Source organism: Periplaneta americana, chromosome 8 (genome assembly GCF_040183065.1).
Source record: "Periplaneta americana isolate PAMFEO1 chromosome 8, P.americana_PAMFEO1_priV1, whole genome shotgun sequence".
Taxonomy (NCBI): domain Eukaryota; kingdom Metazoa; phylum Arthropoda; class Insecta; order Blattodea; family Blattidae; genus Periplaneta; species Periplaneta americana.
In genome coordinates, this window is record NC_091124.1 from 12,426,190 (window position 1) to 12,451,467 (window position 25,278).

At 34.2% G+C, this 25,278-nt stretch overlaps 1 protein-coding gene across 1 annotated transcript in view; it reads right to left on the reverse strand.

Moving 5' to 3' along the window:
* LOC138704491 (farnesyl pyrophosphate synthase-like) overlaps window positions 1–25,278 on the reverse strand; it is a 44,243-nt gene that overhangs the window by 7,170 nt on the left and 11,795 nt on the right. The window contains exons 4-6 of the mRNA XM_069832413.1: window positions 3,903–4,106; window positions 3,030–3,200; window positions 1,344–1,421 (exon numbers count right to left, since the gene is read on the reverse strand). Coding sequence (XP_069688514.1) covers window positions 1,344–1,421; window positions 3,030–3,200; window positions 3,903–4,106 — 453 coding nt within the window. The remainder of the gene's footprint in view (window positions 1–1,343; window positions 1,422–3,029; window positions 3,201–3,902; window positions 4,107–25,278) is intronic.

Sequence of the window (25,278 nt, forward strand, 5' to 3'; positions counted from 1 at the left end):
AGACATAAAAAAATGTACAATATATTGTATGTAAAATGCCTGATGATGCCCGAAGGGCGAAAACGTTTGCTTTAATTTTCATAATACACAATGATCATTTACACATGTAAATGTCATTGATTTTAAACTTGTGATATGTCAATTAGACTGAACTTCAAATAAAACTATATTATATTATATTATATTATTATTATATTATTATATTATTATTATTATTATTATTATTATTATTATTATTATTATTATTATTATTATTATTATTATTATATTATTATTATTATATTATAATTATATTATAATATTATTATTATATTATAATTATATTATAATATTATTATTATATTATAATTATATTATAATATTATTATTATATTATAATTATATTATAATATTATTATTATATTATAATTATATTATAATATTATTATTATATTATAATTATATTATAATTATATTATAATTATATTATATTATATTATATTATATTATATTATATTATATTGACTATCTGAATATCTTTTTCACCATGCTTTCTAAGATCATTTAAGGTAGTTCTGTCCTCGAAGTTTGGTGATCTGCCAATCAATCTTGATTGGTGGAAATTTAAATCACCTTAATTTTCAGTCTTGATTGTTACAGTTAAAAAGTCAGTTGAGTTGTGTTTTCATTGACGTAGTTTTCAGTGTTAGTTTTGTTTAGCAAATACAGTAATTTTGTCTAATAAAATAGTTAAAGTATACACAGTAAAAAAAAAGCATAAATATACTCATTCCATTTGATACGATGTTGATGAATAACCGCTGAAACAAAACGTTCCTCTTCTTTCCCTATTGATTCCCTGGATTCCTATTGTCTCTGGAATTTGCTACCTAATGATGTCAGGGACTGCCGGACTTTATCACAATTCAAAATTAAATTGAAAAATTTTGTCTTGTTTAATGCTTTTTAGATATTGCTAGAAGTGTTGATTTGTGTTTTTTTTAATCCAGATTAAAATCGCAAGTTTCTTGTTTATGTTAGTTAATTAGGATACAATTAATTATACTTAATCACTCATTTAAAGTTTGTGTGACTGCAACCTGTGTATATTTTTGTGTGACTTTACTTCGTTTATAGTGTTTTTTTTTCCTTTTTATTTCTGTTATTGTATTTGTATTCCTGGTGTTGTGGAAGAGAAGGCCTGATGGCCTTAACTACACCAGAATAAATAAATAAATAAATAAATAATTCCCATTTTGTCATCTTTGTTCTTCTGGTTAGAGAGGTGTTAAAATGATGATTACCTGTAGGTGTAGGCTTACATGCTTTAGTAAAGTGTTATAATAAAGTAAATAATTACTTGCCTGTACTTGTGCAAATTGACCGATCTCCATTAAAATGTTTTTACCCTGGCGAAGTAATTCTTCATTCTTCAAACCTGCCTGAAGAAAATTATACAGTGTGTTTCAAAAAATATTTGACAAATCTTGGGGGCATGTTCCCCACACCAAAACAAGAAAAAAAGTTGATATAAACATATGTCCGAAAATCTTTTGTGTTTTAGTTATTAATGAAAGAACATACTGAAACATCTGTTAGATATTGTCAGCTTGGTAGCAAATGTTGCTGCTTTAATCAATTCAGGTTGCAATACTTGCTGCCAAGGTGACAATATCTAGCAGATTTTTCATTATGTTCTTTCATTAATAACTAAAAAACTAAGGATTTTCGGACATATGCTTATATAACCATTTTTTATTGTTTTGTTGTGAGGAACATGCCCCCAAAGTTTGTCAAAGTATTTCTGAAACACCCTGTATAGTTAAAATTATGCACTGCTACATTTTAATACTTTTAGTGCCGGTAGCTATTGGATTAAAACTATTTCAAGAATAAAAGATTTAGGTACAGAATTGGACAATAATTTAACTTTCAAAACTCACATTATAACAATTATTAATATTGTTTACAATTCACTGGGATTTATAATTCGAAATTATCGACGCAAGGTTTTGTTTTTATTGTACCTGATAATCACTTAAGAGCAAGTTGAAATGTCCTTCATTAATTTGGTATCCTTGTTGCAAGAACAAAAATCATTTAATGTAGGACCTGTGATATTTATCTTCATTTACTTGTTAACTTGTCGGACCAACATGCCTTTCAAAAACAATCATTCAATTGAGTTGATACATCCAAATTAGATCGTCCGTTCCAATATCCAACTAGATTATTGAAATCAGTTTTTGGTTTGCGTACGTTCAATGACAGAAAAACCCACTGACTGAATTATATTTCTAAGAAGAATATTAACAAATTTTATAATGTTGATTGCGCTGAAATACTCAGTCATTCCAATTGTTATATTCGCCACCGAATACATGTAGAAGAAATTTGTTATTTAATATCCCAATAGCGAGAAACATATTTCATATTATCTGACTATTAATTGTTGAAATGTTGAGCATCTTCAAATTACTGGTTGAGTGAAGAAATTCAGCTGTTTTTCAGTACAGAAAAGTTATTCAGAAACCAAATTTATAAAAGAATTATCTATGTCACTCATATCATAGCACATTTAGTTTTATTTTTCCTGGAATAACTCATTTTATCGTGGTTTCGTCCTGCTATAAATTAAGACCACCTATAATGTATTAAAGATTTATTAAATTTCTGATTTTTTGTCAGTACTGATACATTATAATATGTAAGCCACATCTACATTTTACGTTTTCATTTTCTTAAATTTCTATTGTTAATGAGTCTCATATTCCTATAAGCAGTAACACGAGCTGCAGCCAGGAAGTCAAAAGGAGGATAGCAATGGTAGAGGAACCTTTTAATAGAAAAAGAAGCAACTTCTACGGACCTCTATAAAAAGAACTAAGGAAGAGACTAGTGAAGTGCTTTGTGTAGAGTGTTGCATTGTATGGAGCAGAAACATGGACATTACGATGTACAGTAAAAAGGAAGGCAAAAACTATTTTGGCAGATTGGTCGACCTAGGTTTAATAATAAACTTCAACAAATATATTGGAATCAATACATACCATATACATAGCGAGGGTAAACGGAAAACAACATTCAAAATTGCATATTTTATATTTTACTATAGTACGGTAACGCTCCATAGTGTATGTGCTTAAATCGGGAACTTTTCCAGAGCCTTTCGCTGCGACATTGATGTCCAACGTTTGACCAAGAGCATCTTTGAACGTAACCTGAAAATTTAATAATTTGTATATAACATCAATATTCATTAAGTATGAGGTCTCGCCCACCTCATTGAATATTACACGTCTACTATGAAGTAGCCAATGTGTATTATTACCATTTAATACGAGAAAAATTCGTACCGGCACCGGGTTCGGCCGGCGCTGTGGATCGTGTTCCGGCATAGCTCAGTTGGAAAGAGCGCTCAGCGCGCAGAGCTGGGTTCGATTCCCGGTGCCAGTACGAATTTTTCTCGTATTAAATGGTAATAATTGTAGGTTATATAACATGTTGGGTGAAATAGAATAAGTGCAATCGAAATATAAATTCTTGCCATAATTCAACCTTTCAACCAAAAATCATAGCTAGAGTAATAAAACTCCTGGAGAAAGCAACATTAATGAACATTGAGTGTTGACATACCTAAATTTTAATCTATAATTCTGAGAAAATTTTGTAACTTTGGGTATTTAGGTACGTATGTAAATAACAAAGGTTATTTATTTTCGAAACAAGGAATCGCAATTCTTCTGGATTCTGTACATTTCAAGATATTACATAGCCTACATAATGTATGCTGTTTTTACACAAATTCTGCCTATATTAATCAATATTCACAATATGTTGCGAGTTGAAATTAATGACCTTAAAAATATAACACTTTCTTTAATCACTCTTTCTGTATTTAAAATATTTCAAGTGTAACTTACGTCATGAAACAATTCAATCGTGTCCAAATAATATGGCTTATCACTGAAGTATTTTTTCAGTATTTCATATACTCCACCCTCTACGAGATCTGCATCATATACGGCAGCCTCTCCAATGTTACTAAAACAGCACCAAGGAGGTCGAGTTTTTTTCATTGTAGAACCAACCATTATATCGTCTATTATCTGAAAACTTGATTCCATCTGTAAATAAATACGACATGATTCATACTTAACCTGATTATCCAAAAACTTAGGCTATAATTATCAACAGTAATCTCACTACAGGTTTTGATTTATCTAGAGCAGGCCTGCACAAGGTTTGCGATCTCCGAGCCGGCTCACAGTTCATGAGCGGAATGCAGATATTAGCTGCGCTCTGTATAAGGGTGGATTGGAAGAAGGGGTGATCTCGTACAAAATGTACACAAAAGGAAGTACTATTACGAGTGTTTATGAAATGAATTCCCGTTCAGTTTTTGCAAAACTATCTTGGACTATTATTAATTAATAAATAAAAAATTTATTTTACAGGAATAATAGAAATTCTATAGCTACTTAAATGTACAATATCATTTTGTTATATTTTTATTTATCAGTACATCAAAACGAGGTTTTATGTTGTTGGCAGCTGAAAGAACAGTAACCTACTGATCGTAATGAAACATCAGTTACAGATGTTCGATGCCTGCCTTTATTAAAGTTGATTATAGAAAACAGTTGCTCACAAATATAAATGTTGAGGCAAACAGCATCATTTTCACAGCCAGCCTGCGTAGTCGTGGATATTATTGCTAATGTTTAATCTTGTAAAACTCAGCCAGGCTAGTAGTATTATTCAAACGATCTTTAGCCCTTAGGTCACATGAAGACCAATAAGTTCGAGCTGTAAATCGTTAAATGTTAAAATGTTATGTTCCGTCTTTTAGATTCCTCCATACTGTACTGTAGCAGTAGATAAGCAACGTGAAACAGTTACTGAGAATAGGCTTACACACTGCACTCCACTAGATAACCGAGTGGTCGTTTCCCTCTCCTCTACCTACAGCAAGTCTATGTCATTCTGACGTATCTTCCTCTCCGTTTCGGCGAGCGGTAAACACCGCTCTCCCGCTCCGAAAGAGCGCGCGCTGTTTGTGCAGGTATGATCTAGAGAAAATCAAAACTCGAGTGGGATTTAATTTGCTATTACACGCTTAGAAGAAAGTATACAAAGATTAGAAGAACTAAAGTACTCTAATACAATAAAATATTAATTGACTTATTGAAATTCAAATTTTCAAATTTCAAATTTCAATTTTTCAAATTTATTTACAATTTACATTTGAATTGAATACATATGAATACCCGAAATGAGCATATGCTCGTGCTCGGGTACAGTCCAGTAGTCAACATAAATTTTACAGGGTTCAAATAATAATGCTGATGATATAAATAATAATAATAATAATAATAATAATAATAATAATAATAATAGAATAATCGTGACAGAAATGATACAAAGATAGTAATACAAAATAATTCATTAATAATAATAATAATAATAATAATAATAACAGTGATAAAACAAATATATTTACAATAATAAAATAAATACTAAGACGGATAAAATAAAATATAAAACCACTAGCGAGAGTTAACACAACTTAAATAAGCATATAATAAAACCGGAAAAAATGACGAACTCGAAAATCAACAGAAAAGTTCGTTGTATCGCAGACGACAGCAACCGCCATATTGACATTGTGTTGTGCATTAATGGTAGTAGGGGGGAGCTGAAAGTCTATGTAACAGCCGTTCGCTTCGAATCTTCTCGTACAATCATGGGAAGTTAATGCTGCAAAAACAAAATGTCTACGAGTCAAACTGTTCATTATTACCAGGATAAATACGAATAATACTGAATTATATTAATCAAGTTTCAGTTATAGATCTTTCCTTTTGTGCAAGAGATATCGTATCAAAATATTTTATGAATGGCGGGGAAAATATAAATTTCAATAGCTTTCTAGTGACAAGATATAGAGACAAGTACATTCAAGTGTATCTGTGGCGATGCTAAAGAATCATTTATTGAAGATATACACTGTTATTAATTAAAAAAATGATCTAATTTATATTTATTACAATGTTTTATCTTATAAGTTACATGCATCAGATAAATACAATAAAAATTAGTACCATATAATGCTAGTAACACTTATAAAAATAATAATAATAATAATAATAATAATAATAATAATAATAAAATTTATCAAATATCATACAAACATTTTCACTTTATTTTTAAACTTAAGAATGTGTAAATTGCTTAGGTCTGGATTATTTTTCAATACTGAATTGTATAGTCTTGGTCCATAATTCCTACTGTGTCTTAATCCAGCTGTAGTGTGGCATTTAGGTTCTGCCAAAAGAGTTAGGACATTTCTTCTGATGTTATGTATATGTTTTTCAGTTATAAAATTCATTCGATTTTTGTGAAAATAAGTTAGTAATGTATGTTTATATATTTGCTCAATTTTTAGTAGGTACTTGGAATTCAGTATAAATAAATTTTGTCGGATAATCCAGTGGTTTATGCAGACAAATTTTGATGATACGTTTTTGTAGTAATATTAATGGAGTTAAGATAGTCTTTGTCATTCCACCCCATCCTATTATTCCGTATTGAATGACAGATTGAAACAATGCTAGATAAACAACACCGAGAACATAGATAGGCATATATGCACGAAGGGTTACAAATTTGTGAATTGTTTTCCGTAACCTATTACATAAATATGTTACGTCATGTTTATTCCATCTTAAATGTTGATCAATGACAACACTTAAGTATTTTACTTGCGTGGATTCTGTCAAGGTAGAGCAATTGCAATCAATCAAGTTTATGTTACTGCAATTGTGTATTTTTAAATTCCTGTCCTTATCGAGTTTGATTTCTCTCAGACTAGAAGCCGTTAATGTAAAAGGAACTGCAGTTGTTTTTGAAATATTCAATGAGAGTAAATTTTCATCTAACCATTTCTTAATTATACTTATACCTCTATTAGCATTTAGGTAGGCATCATTCCAATTCGATCCACTAAAAATTACGGCTGTATCATCGGCATATGCAAATATATCTCCAGATGTGTTTCCTATATCAATATTTAGCAAGTCATTGATGTATATATAAAAGTAGTGGTGGGCCTAAAACTGTACCTTGTGGCACACCTATATTTATATTACGAATTTCACTGTGTCGGTCGTTAAATTTCGTTAATTGTAATCTGTTGCTTAAGTATGACTTAAATAAATTTAAAGCGATTCCTTTAATACCGTAGGCATAAAGTTTAGAAGTGAGTATATTATGGTCTACAGTATCGAAGGCTTTTTGAATATCTAGAAAAATTCCTAAACATTTTTTACCCGAGTCTAATTCTTTGATAATCCTTGATGTTACGTTCATAATAGCGTCGTCCGTGCTCATGTTAGTACGGAAGCCAAACTGCTTTTGACTTAATAGACTGTTTTTTTTCTAAGAAATTAATTAGCCTGCTTTTAATACATTTTTCTAATAGTTTAGAGAGACTTGGTAAGAGTGAGATGGGTTTGTAGTTACTGAGATTGTTTCTGTCACCAGATTTGTATATAGGTATTACTACAGCACATTTAAGATCAGTTGGAAATACACCTTGTGATAGGCACAAATTAAAGACATGGGTTAGTGGTTTCGATATAGGTTCAAAAATCATTTTGAGTGTTCTAGTAGTGATACCATCAACACCGGAGCCACATTATTTTTTTAAGTTTTAGCAATAGTTATAATTTCTTTATCACTTACGGGAAACATGAACATTGATGATGGTGATGATGATGGTGGTGATGATGATGGTGATGGTGATGGTGATGGTGATGATGATGATGATGATGATGATGATGATGATGATGATGATGGATAAGAAAAGGAAGAAGAGAGTCTTGTGTTTTTGTTTATTTTTGATGCTATATTGTGTCCTATGTTTGTAAAATGAGCATTAAATTCGTTTGCAATATCATAATGATTCTTAATAATTAAGCCATCTTTATTTACTATTTCCATAATACTGCAGCTTTTATTTGTTGAAACGTTAGTAGCTTCGTTAATAGTCTGCCAAAATCTTTTGGGGTCATTCCTATTGTTGATAAATTTCTTTGAGTAGTAACTAACTTTCATATTTCTTATAACGCAAGTTAAGATATTTCTGTAAGTTTTATATTTTTTTGATAAATCTTCATTCAAAGGATCACGTTTTACTTTTTTGGCTAGTCTGTCTCTTGTGCGGATTGATTTAACAATACCCGAAGTGATCCAGGGTTTTATTATTTTATATTTACTTGGTACATTATTACAAGTATGAAAGGTATATTTAGTTATTAGATCGCGGAGTATTTTGTAAAAATTTTGAAAACTAACTTCAGCGTTTTGGCAATCAAAAACAGTTTCCCAGGTCTCTGAGCTAATATTTGAGACCAAGTCTTTTTAATTAACATGTTGCTTGCAATTATTATGTGAATTTATTATGGGATCCCTAATAATATTTTTAGTAGTGAAAGTGACTAGTCCAAATACCATATAAAGGTCTGTAATTGCACTATTATATACTCCAGATTTGAAATCTAAGTTAATAGATGTTTTGAAGAATATATGATCAAGGCATGCATTATATCGAGTAGGAGCATTTAAGTATTTCAAAAAACCATATTCATGCATAATATTCAAATATCTGTTGCCAGAGTTATCTACAGTAAATTGTGTTCTAAGATTTGAATATTAATTTCACCTAAAATAATATGATTTTTAACGTCTTTTAGTTCATACAGAGATTGTTCAAAGCTATCCAGGAAATCAATTTTGCAGTTATTTGGAGATCTGTAAATTGCTGTTAGAGAAAATGGAATATTGCCTATAGAAAAGTCAAAATGAATAGAGTTACAGTGATTAAATTCTACATCTACATATACCACTATTCCATCACATTTATTATATTTATTTATTTTAACGTATTTTTATAGTCATGTAAGTCAAAACCGTTATCATGATCGATCCAGGCTTCAGTAAGAACTATTATATCGAAAAAGAAAGTGAAATTTTCTAGTAATACACAAAATTCATCATAATTTTTATTTATACTACGAATATTTAGATGAAGAATTTTTAAATGTGATCTAACCTTTCCAATTCACTGCGGGCTAAAGCAGGGAGATGCACTATCACCTTTACTTTTTAACTTCGCTCTAGAATATGCCATTAGGAAAGTTCAGGATAACAGGCAGGGTTTGGAATTGAACGGGTTACATCAGCTTCTTGTCTATGCGGATGACGTGAATATGTTAGGAGAAAATACACAAACGATTAGGGAAAACACGGAAATTTTACTTGAAGCAAGTAGAGCGATCGGTTTGGAAGTAAATCCCGAAAAGACAAAGTATATGATTATGTCTCGTGACCAGAATATTGTACGAAATGGAAATATAAAAATTGGAGATTTATCCTTCGAAGAGGTGGAAAAATTCAAATATCTTGGAGCAACAGTAACAAATATAAATGACACTCGGGAGGAAATTAAACGCAGAATAAATATGGGAAATGCGTGTTATTATTCGGTTGAGAAGCTCTTACCATCCAGTCTGCTGTCCAGAAATCTGAAAGTTAGAATTTATAAAACAGTTATATTACTGGTTGTTCTTTATGGTTGTGTAACTTGGACTCTCACTTTGAGAGAGGAACATAGGTTAAGGGTGTTTGAGAATAAGGTGCTTAGGAAAATATTTGGGGCTAAGCGGGATGAAGTTACAGGAGAATGGAGAAAGTTACACAACACAGAACTGCACGCATTGTATTCTTCACCTGACATAATTAGGAACATTAAATCCAGACGTTTGAGATGGGCAGGGCATGTAGCACGTATGGGCGAATCCAGAAATGCATATAGAGTGTTAGTTGGGAGACCGGAGGGAAAAAGACCTTTAGGGAGGCCGAGACGTAGATGGCAGGATAATATTAAAATGGATTTGAGGGAGGTGGGGTATGATGATAGAGACTGGATTAATCTTGCACAGGATAGGGACCGCTGGCGGGCTTATGTGAGGGCGGCAATGAACCTTCGGGTTACTTAAAAGCCATTTGTAAGTAAGTAAGTAAGATAGACTAGTGCTAATATAACTGTTGCAGAGAGAGAGGTCTTCGAAATTTTCTGTGGCGTTGTTGTTTTCGTGGTAGTGCTGGTTAAGTTTATTTATAATATTATTGTGTTCCATTGTTAGTTAGCATTAAGAAAATACTATAAAGTAAATGTTTGGAATAATGTGCAAGATTTTACAGGTTATTTATGTCATATGTACTACTTATCTTAATAACCGGACTTCTTTCATCTCTGCGAACCAGTACTTTCCCATCCCTTGTCCAGACGAATTGGTACCCTTTGTTCCTGGCGGCATCTCTTGCGCTATTCAGCAGATTTTAGTCGCGGCTGTTAAATGATCCCCTGCTGAGAACCTTCCGGTAGGTAGATTCTCGTTCAGCTTCTGTAGTAGTATGCCGGGTCCGTTGTTGTCCTTTCGCTCCTCGTTCTTGTAGCACTGCAACCATTCATCCTTGCTCCTCAACGAGCACAGAATACATGGAGTAGACACTAGCATCTTAATACCATTGGACGGAGTGAAGCAGCTTTGATGGACCTGACGCCATCTTGTTGCTACCAAAACATTGCAAAATAGCTATTACGTTACAGAAGATCTTATGATAATAAGAATTCCATATGTTCCTAATTTCCTGGAGGACTCACACTTTCTTGTTTGTTTCGTAATACAGAATCGCTAGGCACGTATTTTTAGCAAAAATTACAAAACTGTCATCGATAAATCACATATATATACAGGTTATTTAAATTGACAGCTCTTCAAATTGCAGTATGGTATTTAATAGGTAATCTGGAAGGTTAAACAAACAATAATGATAAAAAAAGGACGTTAACAGTTTGACCTTATTTTGCTACTAGTCCAATAAAAATGCTGCCCTATAATAATTACTTTTATAGGTTGATCCATTTGCTTCGATTTAATAATGCAACTTGCTTCTTAACGCAAATTATCATTCTCTTCCTTTTGCCTGTATTTCGTATAGATGTCCCGATTTTGTTTAGAGAAAAAGTGGAATGCTCTTAACCATATAATATTTGATAGGCTCTTCGTTTATAGTATATAATTAGATTATAACGGCGAACAAAAGTGAAGTTTTATTACCAAGTGGGTCAAGTTAGTTCACGACCGAGTTAATGAAGCTACTAAGTCTGCAAAGCATAAGTCTGATTTCGTGATTATAAAAATTAATTACAATAATATTAATACACTATTTCTTTTTCTTCATCAAACGAATACGTGCATTCGGTTTAAGAGAGACCTCGGTACACCCATTTTCTATAGCACTCGATACAAACTTCCAACATGGGTTGTTAGGTTAGCTTCGCTCGTAAATGCTAAGTCTGCAAAGCATATCTGATTTCGTGATTATAAAAATTAATTACAATAATATTAATACACTACATTTCTTTTTCATCAAACGAATACGTGCATTCGGTTGAAGAGAAACCTCGGTACACCCATTTTCTATAGCACGCGACATAAACTTCCAACTTGGGTTGTTAGGTTAGCTTCGCTCGTAAATGCTAAGTCTACAAAGCGTGTCTGATTTAGTGATTATGAAAATTAATTACAATAATATCAATACACTAATCCTTTCTCTTAATCAAACAAATACGTGAACAATACGAATCTAACCGACTAACCTAGGCTAAATCATTCATTATCTACCGGTAATAAGTACATTTCACACATGCATATTTACCTGTGAAAAGTTATTCCAGGAATTTTTTTGAAAACCTGTTTGTGCAGCCATACGCAGTACATGTAGGCATATTGAAATTACTTCATTTATTAATTAAAACAACGATGCAACATCACAATCAACTGTCCATGTGCTAACCGGGAGCCCAATGTTTTGGTAGCACCATAATGGCGACGGTCTACAAAAGCGGCTTCACCTCCAAGCTGTTCATGTCTACTATATGCATTCTGTGCTCGTCGTTGCTGCTTCTCCTCATGAAACGGATGACAATGGGTCGGGGTTTACCTGGCTTGGATGGCAGTCGATGCGCTACACTGATATCCGGGACGTATTGACTGCCTCCAATGGCTAGTGACACATTGTCTATCACTTCATATACGTTTTCATTTGGAGCTTCTGGCACTCCAAAAACAATGACATTGTCGCTACGTGAGTACTGTTGTAGTTCACCTATCTCCTGCTTCAACAATTCGTTCTCCTTCGTTAGATTCTTGATTTCTTCTTTTGCTGACTTCAGCTCCCCGCTAAAGACATCAAATTTATTCGAAATAAATTCTACAGATTTCTTCAGGTCACTCACTTCCGCGTTAATGAAAGCTTTAAACTCCTCAAACATTTTCTTCATAGTAGTGATGACAACACTATGATCGTCCGCCACTTTTTTTTTTCTCGGATGTTGACGCGTCACTTTTGTTGTTCCCTGTTTGCTTCCTAACCATTTTCACTTTTATGACACTCTGGGAGCGATACAAAAACACGTCTGGCCTTTACTGTTGCTCGAAATAATTCACTAATGTTAGCTTCACCAAAACGTTTGGACGGAGGCGCCATTTTCAGTTGACTGTCTATCAGGGGCGTATTTTGCGGACTACCGGGGCTACCGGCGGTAGCCCAAGGAAATTACAAAAGAAAAAGTTTATAATATAACATAATGTAATAATTTTGTATTATTAGTTTTACCATAGTAATTAAAATTAAAGTAATTGTTAGATTTATATGCGCTCTCTGCTCTCGAAAAGAAACAAGTTGTCAAGGCGGCATCGCTGGAGAAACCGCTTGCTACGTGAGGTAGCCTGTGACAGTTTCGCTCACGCTGTCCTTCGCACAACTGCCCGTCCCCCCCGCTCCCTCCTGTTTCCATCGTGCACTGTAGGCGGGCGAGTTGCCGCTCTCATGATCGGTTTCTTCGCAGGCGCGAAGCAGCAATACGCTTAGTACGCTAGCAATTGAATGTGATTGTGTTCTTGCAGTGCATTATTTTAAATCTGTGATTTGTTCGAGTGTCTAAGAGTTATATTAATTGTGAATTATTAAGTTTTTAATTTCCCAATTAAGTGATATTGTGAAAAATATGGCAGAACAAGTTTCTGGAGAGGTTTGTGTTGAAAATGACTGTGTAATAGAAGGTTTATTAAAAGTGCCTTTTAACCGTCGTACATAACAACGAGAAAGTTGAAATTGTGAAAATGGAAAGACCAACTCCTGAGTTAAATTTGTCCATGGACGTAAAAGAAAAACAGCGAGAGTACACACGCCATTTCACTTCAACATCATATGGTAAGTGGAATTGGTCGTGTGGTACTTCTAAACTGTCTAAACTATTTTGCTGGCCATGTTTGTTATTTAGTCGCGAAACTAATGTGTGGTCAAAAGAGGGGTTTTCTAATATGAACTCCCTTCGAACGGCGGTCCTAGAATACGACAAATCAAAAGCTCATATTTGTAGTAGCATGAACTTTGCAAATTTTGGGAAGACAAGAATTGATTTACAGCTAGATAAGCGAAAAGCTCTACACATCAACCAACACAGTGCTCTTGTGAAAAAAAAATCGGGAGATTTTACTGCATCTTATTAACGCAGTTTGCTTTCTAGGAAAACAAGAATTGGCTTTTCGGGGTCATAACGAGAGTGTGGAATCAGACATTATAGGAAATTGTATTGAATATTTAAGTTCCTTAAGTGAATTTGACCATTTACTGGCCAATCATCTTGAGAGTTCAACAGTATTTCGTGGTACTTCTCTCGCAATTCAGAATGACTTAATATTTGCTATAAGTGGGGTTATGATAAAGAACATAAAACCTTTTGTGGCCATTGTTGTTGATGAAACAAGTGACTGCTCTAATCAGAGTCAATTGTCCACTGTTTTAAGACAGTACTGCCAATGTTCAAGAACGGTTTATAGGATTCACAAATGTCAGTTCGGACAAAACTGCTGCTGCTTTGTTTCAGCATGTGGAAGGTGTTATAGCAGAATACAATGTCGGCAATAAGTTAATTGCACAGACATACGATGGTGCTTCAGTTATGGCGGGAAATATTAATGGCTTAAAAACAAAAGTTCAAGAAAAGTATCCTCAAGCACTATTTGTTTATTGTTACAGCCATGTTCTCAATTTAGTTTTGCAACAAACTACTTCATCCATTCCAGAATGCCGCATTTTTTTTTTCAAAACACTGTCGGGTTTAGCTGCATTTTTCTCATCATCTCCTAAAAGATCAGAAAACTCAAGGAATTTATGAACAAGAAACTCCCAAAAGTAGATTGAATTTTACATCTCGGCTTGTAAATACAGTAAAGGAATACAGAGAAAAACGGACTGCTTTCTTTAAAAATATCATTTGTAATGACTCTGAAGAAAACTGGGATGATGCTGTAAATGTGCAGGCTCAAGGATATTTGAATTTTTTCACACAGTTTCAGAATATATTTCTTCTTGAAGTCTATGCTAGAGTGTTCGCACATACAGATGTGCTCTACAATATTCTTCAGACAAAAAGTCTAGACATAGCATACTGCTTGCAAGAGGTATCAAAGTTAAAAAATACTATATTCGAGTTCAGACGTAGTGGGTTTCCGTCCATACGGAGTAATATGGAAAATGAAAATTCTACAGCCAATACAATGGAACCACCATTAAAGCGAAGAAAAGGAGATGATGAATTGAAATACAGGCAGCTGTACTACAGCATACTAGATCGTATGCACATGGAAATTACTGACAGATTTTCTGATTATGGAAAGCTTCAGTTCACACATCTTCTAGATTCTCAAAAATTTTCTGCTTATAGAGAAAACTTCCCGAATGAGGCACTAAACAAATTATTTCAGTCCTATAACAGTCACTTTGATCAAGTACGTTTGAAAAATGAATTAAGTGTAATATATTCAGCAGAAGTCTTTGATTTTTCGAACAAACCTATCCATGAAATATTATCTGCCATATATGAAAACCAGCTGAACCAAGTTATTCCTGAAGTCCTTAAATTGGCAACATTAATTGTGACAATACCAGCTAAGTCAGCATCGGTAGAAAGAACATTTTCTGCGTTGAAGAGAATAAAATCCTACTGTAGATCAACTCACACACAAGAACGTTTATCCGGCTTGGCACTAATATCCATTGAAAAGTCATTTCTACAGAAACTTTGCAAGTGGCCCAACTGTAATTTCAAGGACGAAGTCATCAACGTATTTTCGTTCCAATCAAGACGTCTGGAATTCACATAAATATGTAAGGAATTTGATTATAGGGATTTTAAAATATATTTTGTGTAATAATAGGGTCAATGGTAGCCCAAACCCTTTAACCAGTATACGCCACTGCTGTCTATGCTGTAAACAAATGACGATCGCAAAGCATGTTTTATAGTACCGTAAAGAATTTGCAGTTTGAAATGTTGGCAAACAAAGAAACAAATGTAACATGCCAAATTAAATTACGGTGACTATCATAATGAATATTGAAAATTATGGAAAATGATTAACTACATAGTTAATCACAGGATCGACTGTGCGGAACATTGAAGTTATGGATAATGTTTATAATAATAATAATAATAATAATAATAATAATAATAATAATAATAATAATCAAGACAACAGACCTCCAACATGCAACTTATTAAAAAGTAGTAGGGTAATTCCGGTGGAGATAGCCATGCGAGTGAGACGACCAACCGCTCTTATTTTTATTCTAATCATCTGTTTCGAATGAAAATCGGTTTGCCGCCAGATGTTAATTAAACGAAGTGATTGTTGCACCTGCGAAAACGGAAGGTTATTATTTCCGCGTTTTGTAGCCGTTCGTGAATCTGTGAGCAAGCAATAATTTTTCACCTTCTGAAATAACAATAGAGAAATACTGCATTTTGTGAGGAAATTTGCTGGAATCATTATTAAAGAGATAAGGCATATTTAAACATTCTATCTTAACTGTATTTGTTCTCTTCACTGCTGCCAGTTTTTATTACGCGGTATGGCCATCTCTCCCGTAAAAAAAGGAGAGATGGCCAGCATTTTTCCGGGATAGATGGCCTACAATAATAATAATAATAATAATAATAATAATAATAATAATAATAATAATAATAATAATCAAGACAACAGACCTCCAACACGCAACTCATTAAAAAGTAGTAGGGTAATTCCGCGGAGATAGCCATGCGGGTGAGACGACCAACCGCTCTTATTTTTTATTCTAATCATCTGTTTCCAATGAAAATCGGTTTGCCGCCAGATGTTAATTAAACGAAGTGATTGTTGCACCTGCGAAAAAGGAAGGTTATTATTTTCGCGTTTTGTAGCCGTTCGTGAATCTGTGAGCAAGCAATAATTTTTCACCTTCTGAAATAACAATAGAGAAATACTGCATTTTGTGAGGAAATTTGCTGGAATCATTATTAAAGAGGTAAGGCATATTTAAACATTCTATCTTGACTGTATTTGTTCTCTTCACTGCAGCCAGTTTTTATTACGCGGTATGGCCATCTCTCCCGTAAAAAAAGGAGAGATGGCCAGCATTTTTCCGGGGTAGATGGCCTACAATAATAATAATAATAATAATAATAATAATAATAATAATAATAATAATAATAATAAAGACAACAGACCTCCAACACGCAACTCATTAAAAAGTAGTAGCCTATGCATCAGTGGCTTACTGACATTAGTGTAGCTTTTGACACCGCCAACATTTCCACAGGATATATGGTTGAATGAGTTGAATAAGCAGATTTCGTTATTTAGTATGTTTACTAGGTTACGTTTAAGTGTTATAATCAGTACCGTATGTTTTAAAGTTCCAAACAAAGTAAAGAAACAGACTCTAATAATCAGGCTTAGAATCCGGGACACTTTAGCAACCAATGTATTTGACTGTAGAGTTCCTTGAACATAGTAGACAGACATACTGTGAATGTAAACAACGACGGCAATGTGCTGCCTTATATTCTACTGTTAATAGTACAATCTAGTGACTGTGGAAAATGAAGAAGGATAGATACCTCACAAGTTTTCAATTCCCTCATGGACGTTGAAGGCGTTAGCGTTACAATGAACAACCATGTACAGGGACATCATTTTATTTTTACTAACATCTTTAATATTAACCTGTCTATACCTTTAGAGAACCGGAAACACCGCTTGCTCCCCCCTCCAAGACTGGAGTTCGATGATACTGGCGTAAAACACAAATCACTCTACTAGGTATAGGAAGGAAGAAAAGTAGTTCATACATTTACGTAAACTACAGTCGATCCGTTCTTATTTCCGGCGTGGCCACGCCTTCTCGACTTTTGGCGCGAAGAAGGTAGGCAATAGCGGTGTTGCTAAATCTCTGTCAAGCCAATAGTGAACGAACGCAGTTCTAATAGCTGGTTGTCGAACAATCAGTCGGTATTGTTGTTAGTGCTGTGTTATCGCTGAGTTTTCAGCATCACAATGCCGCGGAGGAGTCGGAAGACCATCAATTCGCAAAGCAGAGAAATGATTCTTAGCATTGGAGATTATTTCGAAAATGAACGTAATATAAGAGTAGTTTATTGCCTTTAATGCAAGTGATGCAATGAACAGCTGATGCGTGTGATGTGAACAAGTTCACGGTTTCTCAAATAACGACAGAGAAGTACGGACAATCCGGCAAAGAAGAAAATAAACTGAGAACTATGGCGGCGGCAGTACTAACAATGATTGTAGCGATCTAGGCGTAGCACCTCTAAATTGAACAATACCGTTAGGCAAGGTTCTTCGTGTAATTTTTTTATGTAGCAATGACTTATCATGACAAAATTTTTAATGCTAACATATTTTACTTAATTTACAGGATGTGTGGTTTTAGTTATTCATTCACATAAAAAATGTTTATTTATTATATTTTAGAGCTTTGTCCCATTTTAGTAATTTCTAATATTGTTTCTGTATTTACGAAAATCGTTACTTCAAATGGTCGTAAAAACCAATTATAGCACAGCATGGTAAGTCTTCTGTGTCCTGGGATGCTAGGATCAACAATAACAATAATATATAATACTATATATTCATATATTACTAATTATTTATCGTAGGAAATAATTTTTCGTTCGATGTTTAAGACTACACATGTGCTAAAACTTCGTTAAGAGTACAAAGGTAGACTTGACAACACAGTAACATCCACCGTGAGCGGGAAGCGGTATGTCGTCTGCATAACCTTGACGACAACCACTGCCAGTGAAGCAGCGTGTCAGCTGACCAGAAGCTGTCGTGTGATTCGCTGCCGGAAATAAGAACGGCTCGACTGTAGGAAATATCGCGATTTTGAGTTTGATAATTTTCATTAGGTTTGTCTTTAATCAAAGTACAGTACTGTATTAAGAATAAGTGTTTTTACTCACGAACTGAGTTATCCATGCGAACGTATTCATTATGCAGTGTATATTATACTGTCTACAGCACATTAGCGTACAATATAGAGAATGAAGTTAAATTGAAAAATAATCATAATATGAATATTTAAACACAATTTTGAAAATGGTGGCCGTTCATTTCGATACAGGCTTCAGTTCTTTTGTGCATATTATCGCACTATAGACTATTGCATCTAATTCCAATTGCCAGTTTCGTCCTTCGTACTAGTAACTCATGTTGAAATAATTCTGTACCTACTCTACGTACTGTAAATTCAATCTTCACTTCTGCCCGACCCGAAAATATAAAATTACTCAGACATGCTATCTGTTGTCCGTCCAAGTGGTTATGCCGCAGGATTGTAGAAAGGGAGGAAATCACGTGACAGTTAATTACTTAACGAGGCCCTTTTATTTAAGTTAAATTAAACAGCTGTATAATATTACGTAAACTTCCAATTCCTAAGAGAAATTAATGTTTTCAGAAAAGAGCTAAGACAGCCCAGCTATTACAGAGGGGCGAGCAGAAGCAGGTGGGGGAAATCGGGATGCGACGTAGGCAAACGGACAGTACCTGTGCGAAAATATGATTCAATATTGAAAGCTCTTTCGTCACTGGAAAACGCGAACATATTTCTGGAACGTACTATACTCACTAACTCAGTACTGCTTACTATCTGCGGTCTTGTTTCTGTGTGGAGTTGGAACTTCCTTAGTAGAAGGGGTGGGAGTGAAGTACATTAAAAAACTCAGGTACAATAAAAATTGAAGTAAAAATAAAATGATGTCCCTGTACATTGTACATAATTGCAACTACTGTAGTTCGAAAAAACATCACTATTAATTTAAAATGCACTGTGATGGCCTGAGTTCGTTTCGTAGGGAGAGACGGAAGAATACTGTACAACTGATCACGAACCGGATTGTATACTAACGTACAGGTAAACAAAACTCAACTCACGACCTCACTCCACCTGTACTCCGTTGCACTGTAACTTCATTATTAAGTTGTCTCGGATCCTAAGCCTGCTAATAATCATAATTATTAATAATAAAAATAATGGCAATGATAATAATGGTGATAATAATAGACTCATTAACAATGTGTATAGCTTTGCAAACATTTTTACGGATCCACTTATGTGTTCCAGTTTGTATATGGTGCGGACTATACACTTATTTCTGCAGGAGAATATACAGGGACATCATTTTATTTTTACTAACATTTTTAATATTAACCTGGCTATACCTTTAGAGAACCGGAAACACAGTTTGCTATCCCCTTCCACGACTGGAGTTCGATGATACTGGCGTAAAACACAAACACATCACTTTACTAGGTATAGGAGGGAAAAAAAGTAGTTAATCCATTTACGTAAACTAGGAAATATCGCGATTTTGAGTTCGATAATTTTCATTAGGTTTTTGTTTAATCAAAATACAGTACTGTATTAAGAATAAGTGTTTTTACTCACGAACTGAGTTATCCATGTGAACGTATTCATTATGCAGTGTACAGTATACTGTCTACAGTACATTAGCATACAATATAGAGAAAGAAGTTAAATTGAAAAATAATCATAATATTAATATTTAAACACATTTTTGAAAATGATGGCCGTTCATTTCGATACAGGCTTCAGTTCTTTTGTGCACATTATCGCACTATAGACTATTGCATCTAATTCCAATTGCCAGTTTCGTCCTTCGTACTAGTAACTCATGTTGAAATAATTCTGTACCTACTCTATAAAAGAGTGCCTTACGTACTGTAAATTCAATCTTCACTTCTACCCGACCCGCACAGATAAAATTACTCAGACATGCTATCTACTGTCCGTCCAAGTGGTTATGCTGCAGGATCGTAGAAAGAGGGGAAATCACGTGATAGTTAATTACTTAACGAGGCCCTTTTATTTAACTTATTTTAAATAGTTGTATAATATTACGTAGATGTCCAATTCCTAACAGAAATTAATGTTTTCAGAAAAAAGCTAAGACAGCCCAGCTTTTACAGAGGGGCGAGCAGAAGCAGGTGGGGGAAAACCGGGATGCGACGTAGGCAAACTGACAGTAAGCCCTACCTGTGCGAAAATATGACTCAATATTGAAAGCTCTTTCATCACTGGAAAAACGCGAACATATTTCTGGAACGTACTATACTCACTAATTCAGTGCTGTTTACTATATGAGGCCTTGATTCTGTGTGGAGGACAGTTGTAACTTCATTAGTAGAAGGGTTGAGAGTGAAGCACATTCAAAAACTCAGGTACAATAAAAATTGAAGTAAAAATAAAATGACGTCCCTGTATAAACATAACGACATGAGAGCTTCCAAGCCGTACGCTTTTCCGCTGTGTCGACTAGTACCGTAACTCATGTAAACAGGAGGTAATTTACGTACCTAATTTATCGACCTGGAGAGAGAATTTACCGTCTCCGCTACAAGTATTATCAGGCAGTACATTTCACTTGACGATGTGTGTCAGAGGAAGAACAATAAATTGTTTGAAAACATCTGAATCTGATTAATGTAATACAGCTATGGGGACCAGTAGCGGCTCGCCGCCAAGAAAATAGGTGAAGTGCTTTTCACATAAACAAATGCATGAACAGTTTCACCAATATAATGAGTAGGCCTACTATTCGTAAACTACGTACAATTTTAATAGTTTTAGAACACATGCAAGCAGGAAAACTAATTTATTCAGGACTCACCCAATTTCTTGCATACAAAGTAACTCCTCCCATCTTTTAAAGCAGCAAACCGTCGATGATATCTTCATAAAATGTCTGAGTTTAACTGACGGTGGACAGTATATCTCTATGCAAAGCTATGGAGCTAATGATGAAAGTCTCTCCTGTGATGTAACATTCCGAGTGAAATTTTCAATATTTTCAAACAGAAAAGCTTCTTTCATCGGAAGAATTTTTAAAGTTATTTTATACAACTTCTCTATTTTCTTAGCACTTTTTAAAACAAAGAAAATAATGGAACTGTAGATCGTCAAGAATTTAAAACATCTTTTTATCCTCATATTTAAGTCTACAAAACAACATTTCTAATAAATTACAAACTGTGTCATTTTCGGGATAAATATTTCGCACTCATTTATCAACATTTTCTATGTGCTGGTACTCGTATTTGTATGATAGCTATAGTGATTAAACATATAATATATACTTACATGTAGGATTAATACACAATATACACTTATCACTAATATACCCTAAATATATTAAATAAGTTAATATAATACGTACTCAATATTAAACTACATGTGTACATTTACGCGCGCGTTAAACTTTGAAATACAAGAGCTGGAACAAAACTGGCGAGCTCATGAAAACAACTTTTAAACTTGACGAATGCATGTGGGGTGTATTCCTGATAAAATAACATAGAGCCAGCTAATTTACCACTGCAGGGATGGCTGCTAAGACACAGAGAATGAGAATACTGTTCTCGAGTCAGGTAGTACATACTGTAAAATTTCACAGCCCTTGAACAATAGCCCCTGGCCTTGGAGACCATCTTCAACCCTTCTCTATTATTAGTACTGATAGATCTGCAAACTGGTTACTCTTCCTACAAATCTGACAATTCTCCGTAACTGAAAGACTCAGAAACGCATTTCACTCATAGCCTACAATCTTTCTTTAGTGCGTGACGTCACGTTACCATGGAAACCAAGTGCTGTATGAGAATGGGAGCCAAAATAATTTCACCTCAACAGTATTGTAAGTTCCAATAGACACCGCTCGGCGCTCGTAACAGTTGACATTACTCTATTCAGCGGACGGTTACAGGTACAATTTATACAACTAAACACTGTTCAGAACGACTGAAAAAAAAAACTTATTTTAGAAATACGGTACCGGTAGTAACTAGAATTAATTATTAACACGAGATAAAATTGCGTTTTACACATAAATAGGTGAAGTAGTACTTCACCTACTTCACCTGAATAACCGCCCCTGATGGGGACTATAAGCAAAGTAGGGAGGGAACATTCCTACTCGTCCCTCATTCGTTTGATTGACAGGCGAGGAGTAAAGCAGCTGTTTTGCTAAGGCAAGTGCAGTGGTGGATTCGACACACCTTGCGCATCAGTAATTTCTCCGCTCTTATTTCTTGTTTCAAAACCTTTACAGTATTTTGTTTATAGGAAGTACACGTATCATACAATAATAAATTATGACGGCCACCTACTGTCATTAGGCAAATTATATATTTTTCAATTGTATAACTATTCCTTTATCATGTGCAAGAAAAATTCTTGAACTGCCTTGTGATCGACATAATGAAGTATTTCTTTTTTAAAAACAATAAAGAAAAAAGCAAAGCTCCATTGTCATTTAACTGCACAATATATTAAAAGATACAATGATCAACATAATAAATTGTTTCTTTTTAAAACCAATAAAGTAACTAAGCTCCATTGTCATTCAACTTGAAAACATATTAAACACAATATAATGATCAACAAAATCAATTGCTTCTTTTTATAAATACTAAAGAAAGTAAAACTAAGCCCCACTGTAATTTAACTTTAAAACATATTAAACAAAATATATGAGATATGAATGAAACGAAATACTACTGTAGGCCTATACTGCTGGTTTTCATTTTTTTTGTTGTTGATTGCCCTCGAAATTTCTTGTTATTAACTAAAAAGGATAGGATATATTTGGCTCTAAAATAGAACAACTCAACCACAATACTGAAACTAAACTCATGTCTGTGATTCTAGACCTGGAGATACTTTTGGTCATATTCATTTTGAAAAGAAAAAACAGCTCACAACAGTAATTTGAGCCAAACATAGATACCATACGCATTGAAAATGCGCGCAGATTATGGAATTGCTCCTCTGGTAGGTATTTAAAGAGATCTAATCAATTTTTTCCTAAACACTTTAGTGGCGTGCTCTTTTGCATCTCTATAGTGGCTCTGATGCTTGGGTAACATCAAATACAAATGGATTATTGAACAGAAACATCTCCATGTCCATTACAGTTACTTCTGAAAATCTTTCTTGGAAAGAGAACGCATCAAGTAGGCCTAATATGCACTCAAAGTTTTAAATAAGTTCAGTTCCAGATACTTAATAAAATAATAACTATCTAAATCCTGAAAATACCATAAACATCTTGTTTTGTATCTTTCCACAAATATTACGAAAATAGCTTTTAAAATTGTAAATAAATACTTGTAAGATCACCGAAGTCCGCTTTATGCTTCCGATTAAAGTGGCGTTTAATATTCAAGCGTTTTATATGCGCAATTTTAAACTCGCATATTAAGCAACAGACTTTCTTCTTTTTGTAAGTAACAAAAAATTCTTTCTGCCGCTCTTCCTGAAACTGACGTCCCGAGATCGAAGCCATACCCGCCACTGAATGAAGCGTGTCTAGAGAAGCACCAGGCGGAGGAGAGGGCCGGTGGAGTGGGGTAAGGCGGCTTTGAGTGCAGTGGCCCTTCGCAGCCATTTTTCCCCATGGTTGGTGTAATACGTCAACAGTCAGCGAGTATGCGATGAAGGGGGAAAGAAACTAGCCACCCTCTTCCATTATCTCCTATCTGAGTTGCCTCTTGAATGGTGCCCTCATGGTGTTAATTAGATTCCAACAACTCTTCGGACTTCTGACATGTGCAAATTAACAACACGAAACAATCATAGAGGGGGGCCACCGGCGTAGCTCAGTCGACTGTGGCACTTGCCTGCCGGTACGGAGTTACGTCCGGGCGTGAGTTCGATTCCCGTTTGAGGTGATTACCTGAGGCTTTTTCCGAGGTTTTTTCCAACCGTAAGGTAAATGTCAGATAGGCCTAATGTATGTCGAATCCTCGGCTCATCTCGCCAAATATCACGTCGCTATCACAAATTCCGTCGACGCTAATTAATCTAGTAGTTGATATAGCGCCGTTAAATAACCAACTAAAAAAAACCAATCATAGAAACTTTTTAATACGTTGTAGAACTTCACATTTGCTATGGGTGTAAGTGACTGAGCTGAAATTAATTAATTAATTTATTTATTTCTTTATTTAAGTATGTATTTAATTATTTATTTATTGATTCATTCATTCAATTAGTTTTATTTATTTGTTTATTTATTTATTTTTATAATAATTGTAACATAAAATATAATATATACAGAAAAACTATAGCTCGCCCCTGAAAGAGTAGAACTCGTGCTCAGGGGCGGATTCCTGAATTGAAATTAAGAAGTATGAATAAAGTGTGTAGGCTACAGACATTATAGGCAGGAACATACTGGATTACCAAACAAAATTCGTGGCTTTATTCGCAATCAATTAAACTAGCAACATCTATACCAATGTTCAATTCACCGCTTTGATCTATTCGCTTATAAATTACAGGTACACTGACGTTCAAAGATATGACACTACTAATCGATAGTGATTGAAAATTTGTTGGTGTAAGTGTGGATTATTTAGTTATTACTTCTATGAATATATGGCGAAGATAATAGTTTTGCAAATCGTAGATAAATATACCCGTGTTATAAAAATCAAATGTTTTATTTCACTATATTCATTTCAAAACAACACTGAGTTTGGGTGGAAACCGCTGATATTGTCTATTAGAAGAATAGTGTATGCTTAACCTACATATTCATTTTCCCTGACACTTTTTAACGTCTCTCAATAATGGTGCCACCTATTTAGAAGCAGCGGAACTCTTTCAAAGTTTGTCAATTTTTAATATCCGACTTATCCCGTTGTTGGCGGCCGGCTAGCTCAGTTGGTAGAGCAGCTGGCTACGGACTGGAAGATCCGGGGTTCGATCCCAGGTAGTGACAGGATTTTTTCTCGT